General features: G+C 43.2%; 1 protein-coding gene across 1 annotated transcript in view; it reads right to left on the bottom strand.

Moving 5' to 3' along the window:
* Window positions 1-12,487, bottom strand: part of gna12a (guanine nucleotide binding protein (G protein) alpha 12a) — a 28,144-nt gene extending 15,657 nt beyond the window's left edge. Inside the window, exons 1-2 of the mRNA XM_082537007.1 lie at window positions 11,689-12,487; window positions 6,375-6,593 (exon numbers count right to left, since the gene is read on the bottom strand). Of these exons, the coding sequence (XP_082393133.1) occupies window positions 6,375-6,593; window positions 11,689-12,006 (537 nt within the window). The 5' untranslated portion in view covers window positions 12,007-12,487. The remainder of the gene's footprint in view (window positions 1-6,374; window positions 6,594-11,688) is intronic.
* Between the last annotated feature and the right edge of the window lie 407 nt (window positions 12,488-12,894).

Consider the following 12,894-nt stretch of genomic DNA (forward strand, 5'->3'; position numbering starts at 1 on the left):
AGCCCCGAGCAGACAGTAAAGCTGCTGCATCACTTTCAATAAAGTCCAAATAAAACTAGCTGTTACAGCCAATGCACGGAGCACAGACAGCGAGCCCAGCTGGTGATGCCGATGCCGTGAGACATTCCCTCTGTTGACAATATGGTTAGCGATCATTCTGCTCAACCATTGAGTGTCATTGACAAGCTGTCCGGCCCTTCACAGCATATCTGTAGACGTTTATTGGACAAATGGTTTCTCTAGCCGGTCTGTTTCTCACAAAATGTTCTTTAAAATATAGCAAGTGGCTGTTGAAAGGAGTCTATTTGTTTTTGTTCCTGCGAGACGGGAGAATAAAAGATGAACTTGGAAAAAAAAGCAAAGGCTGCTCGGGCTAAAGACAGCAGAAAAAATATCTGCCAGACGTGACTCATCTTAGGAAGTTTCATATGAGTTTTGAGCGTTTCACTTATTTTTAAAAGCTTATCTGGTTCACTGTTTTGTAAAATGACATAACGAAATGTTATGATGCCTTCTGATGATGATTTTGTGGATGTAAAACCTTAGGAAGAGAGACAAAGATGATGATAAAAATGTCCTCCATCACTTTCACTGTAATAACTTGCATATCTTCTGTGCACTCGTGGTGAGTGGTCGTTGCCTATAAAGAAAACATTTCTTGTGCAACCCACTGGTGTTGATCTGTGTGTGTTTAATGTTCTGCACGTTGTTAAAAGGGAGAAGAACTGCTCTGCTGTCTGTGAGGAGTTTCACGTTTGTGTTTGCTGGATGTAATTCAGGAGAAGAGACTCCACAGAGTGCACTTCAGTGGCTCCATTTACAGTCAAGAGGAAAATAATTACATCTTTGCAACGTCTCCAAAACAAAAAAAAATGAAAGCGAGCGAGCGAGATAAGGAAGTTATGCGAAAAGACAATAAATACTTTGGCTTCACTCGGTGCAGTACTAAACAGTTAACTGCAGCTTCTTTTTCAGCTGGCAGGTATAAGCATTTCTAATGTGATCCGGTTGCTCTCTCGGATGTTTTGAGCACATCAGAGACTATTAGATCAGAGAAAACAGGCTGAGGTAAATCAGTTACCATGCAAATATCTCCTGCTCTCCACATCAATATGACTACAGAAGTGGAATGCAAGGCTACAGTGCAAAGTTTTTTTCTTCAGGCTAACTACTCAGTGCAGCAGAAAGGCTCAGGAATGCTTCAAAGAACATGAAAAAGAGCCCCGGGAGTTGACCTTGACAACCAGCTTGACAATTTCGGAGATTCGATTCAGTTCAATTCAATTTTATTTATATAGTGCGACATCACAACAGCAATCGCATCAAGGTGCTTCATATTGAAAGGTAAAGACAATCAAATGAGCCTGTGAGCAAGCACATGGCGACAGTGGGGAGAAAAAACTCTTTCTTAACAGGAAGAAACCACAAGAAGGACGAGGCGCAGGGAGGCGCGGCCATGTGCCACGAATGGTTGGGGGTGAGGGGGACAATGGAGAGCCAGAAATGAATAATAACTAATGGTTAAATGCAGAGTGCAGAGAAAAAGGTGAGTGATAAAAACTATGTGTTTTCTCAGAAAGGAAAGTTTTAGGCCTGATCTTAGTAGTAGAGAGGCTGTCCAAACTGTGAGCTGGTGACAGCTGAAGGCTATGCCTCCCATTCTACTTTTAAATATCCACGAACTACAAATCACACATGAGACGATAATGATCCCCGTCCCAATTATCCCAATGCAAGTGAGCATCTACACAATGCAACAGGAAAAATGTGATCCAGGAAGGCCCCGGCAGCCAAAGGATCCACTGCTCACATCCCGCTGCTCAGGACCACAGAGGACGTGTCCAAGCTCCAGCAGGTCAGCTGCGTCAACAGTGTACGGAAATCAACACTATTAGACCCGTGGCTTTGCGGTGGCTGATCGCTGTTTATAGTTTATGGAAAAGTTAAAGCCTGTTAATTAAATGCATTCTCACCCAAGAGAGCTGAAGATGATGAACTGGGCTAAAAAGCAAAAAGGGAAACTAATATATCTGAGCTGGACAATGTACTGCATTATTACGGCTTTATCGTTTTTGTGTTTTATTGCATTGTTATGCAGTATATACACACACTACAAGTTTACAACAAGCTTTAGTAAAACAACAGCCCCTCTTTCTCTCTCGCGCTCTCTCTTAGCATCTCCCTTACTCTTACAAAATCATTATAAACAATGTGACAATTTCAGCCTCAGAAGCCAGCGGCACCTTCAAGAAGAAAGGCACACCATTACAACAACCTTTTAAACACGTCTCCCACCGATTCTGGGGGTTACCGCGGCTTTAACCCGAATAATCATCTTCCCGAGGTGTCTACCAGGAAATTCGTGCTCGAGTTTTGCAGTTAAAAGCAATGATTTGTTTTGCTCTCGATATAGCAAAATAACATGTACATCCTTCAGTTTGAGAACTGAGATCTGGACACAATGCATTCGAATGCCGTCTTGGACTCTGGAGGATTATTTAGAAGCCAAGTTATCATAATTTCATTGTTCAGCTCACCAACCCCTTTTTGTCACACCGCCAAGTACAATGCAAGAATAAACGTTCCCCGTATTGCGTTACATTTAAAACATGCGTCGGACACATTACTGTTACATTCTTCCAATATGAGAGCGGGTTACATCAGTTCACATACAACCAGTTACATCAAAGTAGCTCTTAAATTAGCGGTAGCTGTTTGTGTCAGAGCTGTTCCAGTTATTATTTTGAAATATCCTTTTCTTAATCTGACCCTCATGCATCAAGCTGCGATATTGAGGTTTCATGGAAGCCAGATGAAAGCCAAGAGAACACTAATGAAATCAAACCATTAGTGTTGCAATTCCTGGTAATATTTTGTTAAGCTCAGGAACTGAAGAGACCAAACTCCAGAGCTGTAGATATTCAAAGAAATGTTCACTTTGGATGTTAGATATCAAAGATACGTCCTCAAAAGTCATTTAAGCTGCTTCTTTAACAGAAAGGTCAGACGTTATTTTACTTGACATTTTCTTTGGCCAAAGCTTAAAGCCAGTTTATCTGGTTTAAACAACAAAAAACCCCAGACTACACTGTGTCAGAGATTTCAGTATATTCATATATTTCTTTACATAATACCACATAAATCATGTTAAGTATTATAAGGTGGGAAGTGTACAGAAGAAACTAGAAAATAACACTAATGAAGAACTGGACATTGTAGAGTGCCGTGGGAAAGTATCAGCCCACTTCCAGATTTCTTATTTTTTTTCATATTAGTAACACTTCAATGTTTCAGATCATCAAACACATGTTCATTTTAGCCAAAGATAACCCGAGGAAATACAAAATGCTGTTTTTAAAACATGATTTCACTTACTAAGGGAAAAATCTATCCCAACCTATGTGAAAAAGTGATTGCCCCCTAAACTTAATAACTGGTTGCGCCACGCTTGGCAGCAAGAATTGCAAACAAGTGTTTATAATAACTGGAAATGACTTTCAAATCACTGTGGAGGAATTTTAATTTTGTTTGCATAATTGTTTCAATTCAGCAACATTCGAGGGTTTTCGAGCATGAACGGCCTGTTTAAGGTCACGCCTCAACATCTCAGTTTGATATAAATCCAGACTTTGACGAGGCCACTCCAAAACCATGTTGTTTTTTCTGAGCCATTCAGAGGTGGACTTGCTGGAGACGTTTTAGATCATTGTCCTGCTGCATAACCCAAGGTCTCTTGAACTGATGTTCGGATATTCTTCTTCGGGATTTTCTGGTAAAAAGCAGAATTCATGTTTCCATCACTTACAGCAAGTCGTCCTGAAGCAGCAAAGCAGCCCCAGACCGTCACACTACCACCACCATGTTTGACTGTAGCTATGATGATGTTTTTATGACCTGCTGTGTTAGTTTTACAGCACATGTAACAGGACACAAAAGGTTCAGCTTTTGTCTCGTCAGTCCACAGAGTGTTTTCCCAATAGAATCGTGAACTCTGACCTTAACTGACTCATATGAAGCACGCAGTTCTTTAGACATCGTTATTGGCTCTTGTGTGACCTGATGGATGAGTCATCTATGCACTCTCACTTCAGTAGGCTAGTGACTCCTGGGAAGGTTCACCACTGCTCCAAATTTTCTCGCTGTAGTCACTGGAGTCCCAAAGCCTCAGACTTTGTAACCCTTTGTGATGGACAGATGTCAGTGACTTTACTTCACTTTGTCCGGCAGATTCTATTTAAGTGATTTTAAAAATTCAACGGGTCTGGCAGTTATCAGACCTGGATGTCAATAATGAAACTCAACTTTCAAAAACTGTTTTTCACACAGGGCCAAGTAGGTTTGGGTCGCTACTTTCCTTTCATAATATGAAATCATCATTTAAAAATCCTGCCAGTGCTACCTGTAACAGGGCAGCCCTTAGCGGCTGGAAACAGTGAGATGGACCAAGGCAAGTGTAGTGGAACAAAAAGTACTTATTTGCTATACAGCTCTCCTTACAACAATTCACTCGTCGAGCTTCTTCACAGCACAATCAACCCTCTAATGACAACCGGCAGCCTTAAATATGTTCAGCTGTCACAGACTAAACCATTCTTCCACTCTCAGGTAAATTCTTAAATCCCAACCTTCCACCACAGTATACAATATATCAATTAGAATAAATAAATACATATCACGTTTTCATATTAATAAATATTTCACACTTTAATTTTACACCAAACCCAAAAACCCAAGCACGAAAAGATTCACCACACTCGCTTTACCAATGGTCGTTCCCGGAAAGGTGGGTAATCATATCTTACAGACACTTTTTTGCACCACTTTTATCCCTAGATTTCCCACACACACATTTGCATTAGTTTTCCTTACTGGTAAACCTTAATCTCAATCTCAATCACCATTCTTCTCTCCTGACAGACAACCACCACATTCCTTGATGAGGAGCAGCAGTGCTGAATCTGAAACAAGGCTACCAACTGATTTTAAAATTACCAATAAATAGTCAATAAATAATTAAACTTATTGTGTGCAAATGTTTTACTGTGCAAATCCATGCTTAAAGTGCAATGCTAAAAAAAAGGGCTTGATAAGGTGATTTTAATAAAGTTGAAGGTGTGCTCTAAAGTGCTATACAGATAATATAATATAAATAAATGTAGTAAGGAGTCCTCTTCCTTATACTACCCCTTATCCAGTAGACACACCTATGGTATCAATTTCAAAATCCTACGTTGTCTTGTTTTCAAGCTATCACACGCACAAGATTTTCAGAAAGCTTACTCTAACCTTGAGGTCAGAAGAAAAGATTTTTAGTAGATGCACCTATAACATCAATTTGAAGCTCCTACGTCGCCTTGTTGAAGAGTTATCGCTCCTAACTTAGGTGCCGACGCTGCCCGCCTGCATTTTGTATTTGCTCGGGTCATCTTTGTCTAATATTAAAATTTGCTTGATGATCTGAAACATATAAGTGTGACAACAATTAACGAATCTGGAAGGGGACAAATACTTTTTACAGCACTGTAACTATCACTGACAGAAACACGAGCATCTTCAGTGCACACTCATAGGCCTCTGATATGTGTAAAGGTTGGAAGCTTCTGCCTTAGACTGCTGAACGAGTAAAACATTTTGAACCTTTGCTCTTCTTTTTCTATTGACTGGGTTTACAAAAGACAACAAACACTTTTTGAGTGAAATGCCCTTTTAAACGGTTACAAAGAGTTTGCGTCTATATACATTGTTTTTCTTTAAGTCTACAAAATCCCAAAGAGGGGTATCTGCACCACACGGGAGATTTCTGCAGCAGCAAAAAGGATCAGGGAAATATTTTGCAATGGTTCAGCTAATCTAAAAAACATCCACATATGTGTGTAAAGCAGGGGAAAAGAGTACAAGTAGGATAACAGTTTGTTTCACTGGTGATTTGCTTTGGTTTAACTATAACAAACACAATAGCAGCTACATCGGTGCATGCCCTGGCATCATATGTTGCAACTGAAAGCACATGAAAAAGCACTCGAGCAGAAAAGTCATACTAAATTGCTCAGATGATAATAAAGCTGAATATTCCAAACAACGCTTTGATTTAAGTGCTCATTTTCTGCAGCACTGGCACACGAGCACCTTGCCCTCCCTTCTTGCTTTGCACCCTCTCACCACCTCAGAGTACTGCAGCTTGTTGCCATGAAAAGCACAGACTGACTTTACTGCATCTTGCAGAGTTTCTATAGCAATAATCACTTTCATATAATTACAAGGGTTAAACATCATCCAGTTAAAATTACCACTTTTGGATGTCTCAGGTGGTTAGTGATGAAAGTTCGTAGGGGCGTGGGAGGATATTAAAAGGACTGAGAATAATGTCTACTCACCAGCTGGAACTCGGAGCGTCTCGTGTAGGCCTCCTGTATGCCGGCGTCCGCCCAGAGCGCGCTCAGCGCCATTACGTACAGCTGGAACTCACTGGGCTCGACCCCCGAAGCGCCTACGCGGCCCTCCCACGACATCACCAGCATGCCCTGCTTCTCATTTTCACAGCTCTGCCAGCTGATACCCAGCTTGTCGCGGGCATCCACCAGCACACGCATGCCCTGCAGACACACACAAGAAGAGCAGCCGCCTGTCTTAATGTCGCAGATATTTTTCTTACCACACAGATGGGAGGAAAAAAAAGAGTCTAGCATTCCTCGTAAACATGGAGTAACTTTAACGCTGAAACTCATGCATTTAAGTCACACTCTGAACGCATACACGTGTGGCTGCTGGTGGTTTTTTGAGGAGAACCATGTGGGATCTGTGTGGGAGGTCTCTTCCTGAGACTGAATATTCCTCCTTCAGTTCTACTTTTTTCTATTTCCGTCATCTAGTCTCTTGAACAGCTACTCCAGATGTCAGATTGAGGTGGGCTGTAACTTTCTGGAAGTGATGATGCAGCATTTACGCCCGCTTCACACAGCAACTATAAATATATACTTCTTTTTTCTCTCTCTCTCTCTCTCCAGCCAATTCTTGTGAACAACTGCGAGCATCACCAAAAATGTAAGTTAGCTATAAAAACCTTTGATTTTTGAATCGGTGAGCTCGCGCCGATCCATTACACCCTCACCGGCTCTTACTAACTCACTGCAAATGTGAGGCGTATTTCACAGCATCTCCAAGTCCAGAGCGGCTGAATTATTAAAGAGTTGTTGCTCATCTGTTCTATGGATCGTTACAATGACTCTGCTGTGAATAATTTAAGAGTGTCTCAGGGGTCAAAGTACGTGTGCTCTGTGTGTGTCTGTCAATGACTCATGACCCATCTGAATCTTTTGCAATAGTCAAATTTATTTGTATTGCTTAATCTCACACTGAAGAGGCTTTTACACACCCACAACATCAACATCTCCAGACCCGGCTCAGCGTCGTCTTTACAAATAACATGTGAAAACCAGGAAGTCAAAGAGAGAGAGCCCCCACCACCCACGCTTTTGAACATGGCTATAACAAAAAAAAAGGCAAATGCAAAGAGTGAAAAGAAGGTTTGACTAATGTATCTACAATGTATGTCTATTTCATGTGCGCGTGTGTGTGCAGTCTGACTTGGCTGCCCTCTGTGACTCAGTGTTGTGGAGTGATTTCAAGTCTGAGCCTGTTCAGACTTTTTGTTCAGAAATGCTGTTTTTGTTTTTAGGAATGAGTGAGATGGATGTGAACCTAAACAAGTGAGGAAATCCCACAGTGGTGCTTAAAACAAAGACACACACAAACACACATGCTGCATTAATGTGACGAACATGCAGACCCACTACCAGCGTGGACGCAGCGAACTTCCCAAAGCAGAATGACCGTGTGAGCTTTGAGTGAGTCACATCGACTCATGACACGAGCCTTATCAATTTACTAATCTGCCTCATTTGTATCATAATCCTCCATATTCCTGTCTACGTCTCTTCCTGAGTGCCCGCATGTTTACTCCACTGTCTGCTTCCATGCCGATCAGCCTGTCACTGTCTGCCTGTAGCAAGTCAGTTATGTGCAGCTCAGTTTCAAAGCCTCCGAAGAATTCAGATGACTGACGTTGCCTTTGCTTTGGCCGATCTAAGAGGTCAGTACCAGAGGACTGCACACATTCTCTAACGAGAACTAGCTTGTGCGTTATCCGGACGTTCAGATGACGTCAGCTTGTGTGCATTTCTGGTCTGCCGCTCATGGGTTACTGTGAATCTCAGCTAGAAAAAGGGGAACAAAGGTAGGGCTAAACACTGGAAGTCAGGTTTGCTTACTGTTATGAGTCTGAACATGTTGGTAATTACACAGAAATGACAGACAGATGGCTGGCACTGCTGCCTCACAGCGAGGAGGCCCCAGGTTCAAATCCACCAGCTGGGACCTCTGTGGAGTTATCTCCCTGTGCTTGTGTTGGTTCTCCCTGGGTTAGGTTAATTTGCAATTCTAAATTGGCCGTAGGTGTAATTACGAGTGTGAATGGTTCCAACCACTACCTTCCCCCCACTGACCAGAAACTGGATAAGTGGAAGGAAAGGTGGATGGATGGACAGGTGTTGCATGGATGTTGTAACTCTTGTTGTAAACTGATTCAGAGTAATTCTAGTTTATCACTGATTATCTGGTTATAAACATTTGAACATATGCATGCACAAAGGCCATAAACAACATTCGCTTTACTTCCCAGGAAGTGCAGGTTGCATACTTCCCACAACTATGACCCAGTTTTTGACCGGACAACTTCCTTATGTGACTGACATAGGATACTTCCACACATGCACTGGCACCCCTGAACTTTTCCAAGCTATACCTTAAAGAGGTGAAAATGTAAAATCCTCCCAGCTCGGCAGCACAAAGTCTGGGCGATCAAGTTAAATAATTCCCAGGTTAAATTTATGCAGGAAGCAGTCTAGCGAATTCACAGCGAAGGAGTGGTCGTACTTTGCTGCGGGCCCTGCACGCGCTGCTCAGGCAGCCTGAAGCAAACAGATAGTCAGACTGAATGTGAAGCAGACTCCGAGTGTACAATATCCTTACTTCATTCGCCTGACATCCACGTGTAAAACCAGCTACATAGAGTAGACGGAGGAAATATCAATAAGACAAGAAAAGGAAAAAAACAGCTCAGAAGATTTTTTTACATAGGATATATGGGGATTTAGTATTTGAATCTTCTGCTTCCTGTTAACTCCAACCAAACTTCACCTCCTCCCCAGCCGTAGAGGGCAACGCCACAGGACGCACAAATTTAAATGAGTAACAGACTTTGATTGAAAAGCTCATTTTATGTGTTACTGGCCCTCAGTATCTGACCACACGGGGCGAAAAAACATTAAAATCTGATGTCTGAGCTGATGGGCTTCTCACAGTCATGGCGTGGTCAGCAGCGTTAGTAGCAGTTGCCTCCGGCAGATGGCTGGAGCTGGCAGGGTTCAGTTTCATTTATAAATGTTGTATTGAAAAGCGGCTCTCTTTCCTGCGTTAATGCAGTCCACCCCGCGAACTGCACTGACCTCCTCCTCCTCTAAAGCGACGCCTGCCTTCTGAGCCCACGGAGCCCCAGTGAACGATGGGACTGCAAGTGACATCAACACCAGCCACAAAACACAACACATGAGCGGGCAGCCGGTGCCAAAATATCTGCTGTGAACCAAACGAGCCAAAAAAGAAGAAAAAAAGAGAGAGAAAAAAAGCAGGCGAATACTTCAAAGAAATTCAAGAAAGGCAATGAGAGATAAAAGCTACCAGAGATAAGAGAAGGGAGCAGCCATCACATGCTCAGTTTAGAAAAATTAGCTCTTTTTTATTGCTGGTATTTATCTTCTATTGTGATAAAGAAATGCACCTCAAAAGTCCAAAATGACTCAGTGATCATTTACTTGCTAGTTAAGGCTAACTTAGATCAGAGGGGTTTTCCTCTGACAATGGTTAAACCACAGATTTATCCACCGCTTGACAAGATAATCACTCAGACCGCATCTGAACTCCACCTCTCCGCTGTTTATTTCTGCAGGCCTAATTGTGCAGCACACCTGTGCATTCTCTTTCAGCTTTATCCGCCCTTCTTTCCTTCCTTTCCCACTTTGCTCTCTCACTCTTCATCAATAGGTTCCCATAAGACAGGGGGTTCCCCGCTACACCTGGTAGGTGACACTGATCTTCCACCAACAACCGCATCTAGCACACGATTGGCTGTTATTCCTTTGTGATGTGGGAAATCCAAACAGCGGCGTCCAAACTCAAAGAAGGCACATCATGTAGGATGCACACACATCATGTAGGATTAACTTTTTTTAAGTTCGGTTAAGCTGGGATTGCTTCAAAATGTCCTCGTTTTCCAACACCAAATTATCCAGATATGATTTTAACGCTCATTAATTCAACCACTGATGATAAATTCGTTATTATTGCTGTTGTATCATCTACATAGATGCTCAAAGGCCTTTTTCCAGCAGCCATCAGTCCTTCAGTGGCACATTGTGTCGCCCAGTGAACGTTTATCACGTTACAGGGCTGATTGATCATCAGGAAAACCGTTTTCCAATTATGTTAGCACAGCTTGTGCTGATTAAAGAAGCCATAAACGTCGAGTATGCGGAGCATCACCCAATTTGCCTGCATGAACCTCCAATAAACTCCAGATTTTACAACCACGTGTGCTACTCTCTTCAGCAAACAGCACTGAATCTGCAACTGAGCAAGAGTGCATCACTTCTCAACCAGAAGCTTTTTTTTTCTTGCAGTGGTGAGGTCACTCCAGGATCGTGGCCTTCTGTGCAGATTTGCAAAGAAAAAGCCGCATCCAAAAAGACGGGGAAAAGAGCAGACACTGAACAGAGGGATAAAACAGAAACGATTAATCATTAATGAAAATAACTTCCACTTACAACCCTAATACTAACATTCGCTCTTTATATACTTTACATGACGAATGACTGCAGCGCTGGTGAGGGAATTACAGATGTTTTAAGCGGGGTAATAGCTGGTAGTTTTGGCCTGGCCTATCAGCTCCTACACATCGCGCATTGTGTGTGTTTTCCGGAGTTTGGCTGCTGGTAAAGTATGTGGTGTGTGGGAAGATTGTGTTCTTGATCTGGCCCGAGACAGGACGGTCACTGTATACTTGTGTTTGGGGGAGGGTACTGAATACTGTCTTGTCTGTGCAGAAGTGCAGGCTCTTATCATCCTCGTCTGGGCTGTGTGGCACTCAGGACGGATGTGCTCATCCCTCAGGAATAGTCTGGTATTGTTAGCTGGTGAAGGAGGCCCAGCCATGACAGCAAACAAAGGGACAGGACGCACACACACACATAGACTCACTTCAGGATAAAAATATGCACTATGTCAACAGACCTCTGTGTGTGTTTAAATAAGTGTGTGAACCTTAGTCGCTAATGGCCCAGGCCTGCAGATATAAATTGTTCCCATCATCTTGATTTTCCTCAGAAAATGTTTTGGCTGTCTTAAAAAAATAAAAATCAATCAGATTTATTATAAAAGCTAAGACATAAGCAACTCATTCAAAAAATCTGAATAGTTAGAGCCACGGTGACCTAAAGTGTCAATTACTTGTGAAAACTTTCAAAATGCCCCCTCACTGTTGTCCTTCTCAGATATAAAACACGATTTGGATGTTTAACAAACACGGCAAACATTAGATATGTGGAGGATGAAGGCCCCCTCGAGCCACGTCTTTACCTTCAGTATATTCTCATAGATTGTGTCCCGGAAATCCAGAAGTGCCTTCTGATCAAACTCCTGCCCGTTAATGATGCGCATCTGTTTGAGGAATGTGGACTTTCCGCTCTCCCCGGCCCCGAGCAGGAGGATCTTCACCAGCCGCCGAATGGCTCTCCTCTCCCGGGCGATCATCGCGTCTATCTCCCGACTCCTGCGCCTCGCCTCCCGCTCTTGCGCCGCGTCTCTCTCCCGGCTCCTCTCCTTGCTGCCGACAGGGTCCCGGCTGGCCTCGGCCGGGAGCAGACAGCGGCTCAGGGTGCGGACCACTCCCGACATGGCGAGTCGTGGGAAAAGTTTACCGAAACTCCAGTGGGAAAATGTTCATTATAGGATTTTGATCCCCCACCCCCGGGATGGAAATGGTGCGACTACAAATTTCACGGATAAACACGATAAACACGCGTAAAAAAATAAAGTCTACATTTAGTTTGAGAAGCCGTTATCTAGTCTTCAACCGGCAGACAGCCCGTGTCCATCTTGGTTAGACCTCGCCATCCACAGAAATCACTCTGGACACAGAAACAAAGCCAGAAAGCAACAAAAGAAAGTTTAAACGCTCAAATGTTAGAGGCCCGAAAACAAAAACAGAAAGTTGACCTGGAGTCCGTGTGTTCATCCAAAGCACAACAACTGTAACAACGCTGAGGCTGTGGTATCTGACTCCGTGGGACAGCTATCCAAACTATCCAAACACAGCCAGCGGTTTGTGAACTTGGAAGCTCCTGCGGGCGGCGCTGGGACGGCCAGACTGCTGAGAGTTACTGATAATTCCCGACAGGGGGCGCTAGCAGACGGAAGGAAATACATATAGAAGGAAAACAGAAACATTTAGCGCTGCTGGTGATGCTTTCTCCTGCTGTGTGTGTGTGTGCGTCATCACTGGGAAATGTGGTCCTGCTCGGTTTGAGCACTTTTACAGCTCTGTTTGTGGATGGTTTATTGTCAGCGTCACACAGACTTTACATGTGGTCACAAAGGTTTACAGGCCAAGGTCAAAGATACCTGTGGCCCATTAGCACTGAGTAAAGTGGGGCACCCAAGGGGCTATTGGCTCGGCACTTTATACCCCTGTTGCACACCCTGTTTAATTTTTAAGTGTGCATGAAGCAGGAGGTACAAAAGTCCAATTTACCTTTGTGGCATAGCTGATGATGTTTGTGAGCG

Source organism: Aulonocara stuartgranti (genome assembly GCF_965226115.1).
Source record: "Aulonocara stuartgranti genome assembly, chromosome: 6".
Taxonomy (NCBI): domain Eukaryota; kingdom Metazoa; phylum Chordata; class Actinopteri; order Cichliformes; family Cichlidae; genus Aulonocara; species Aulonocara stuartgranti.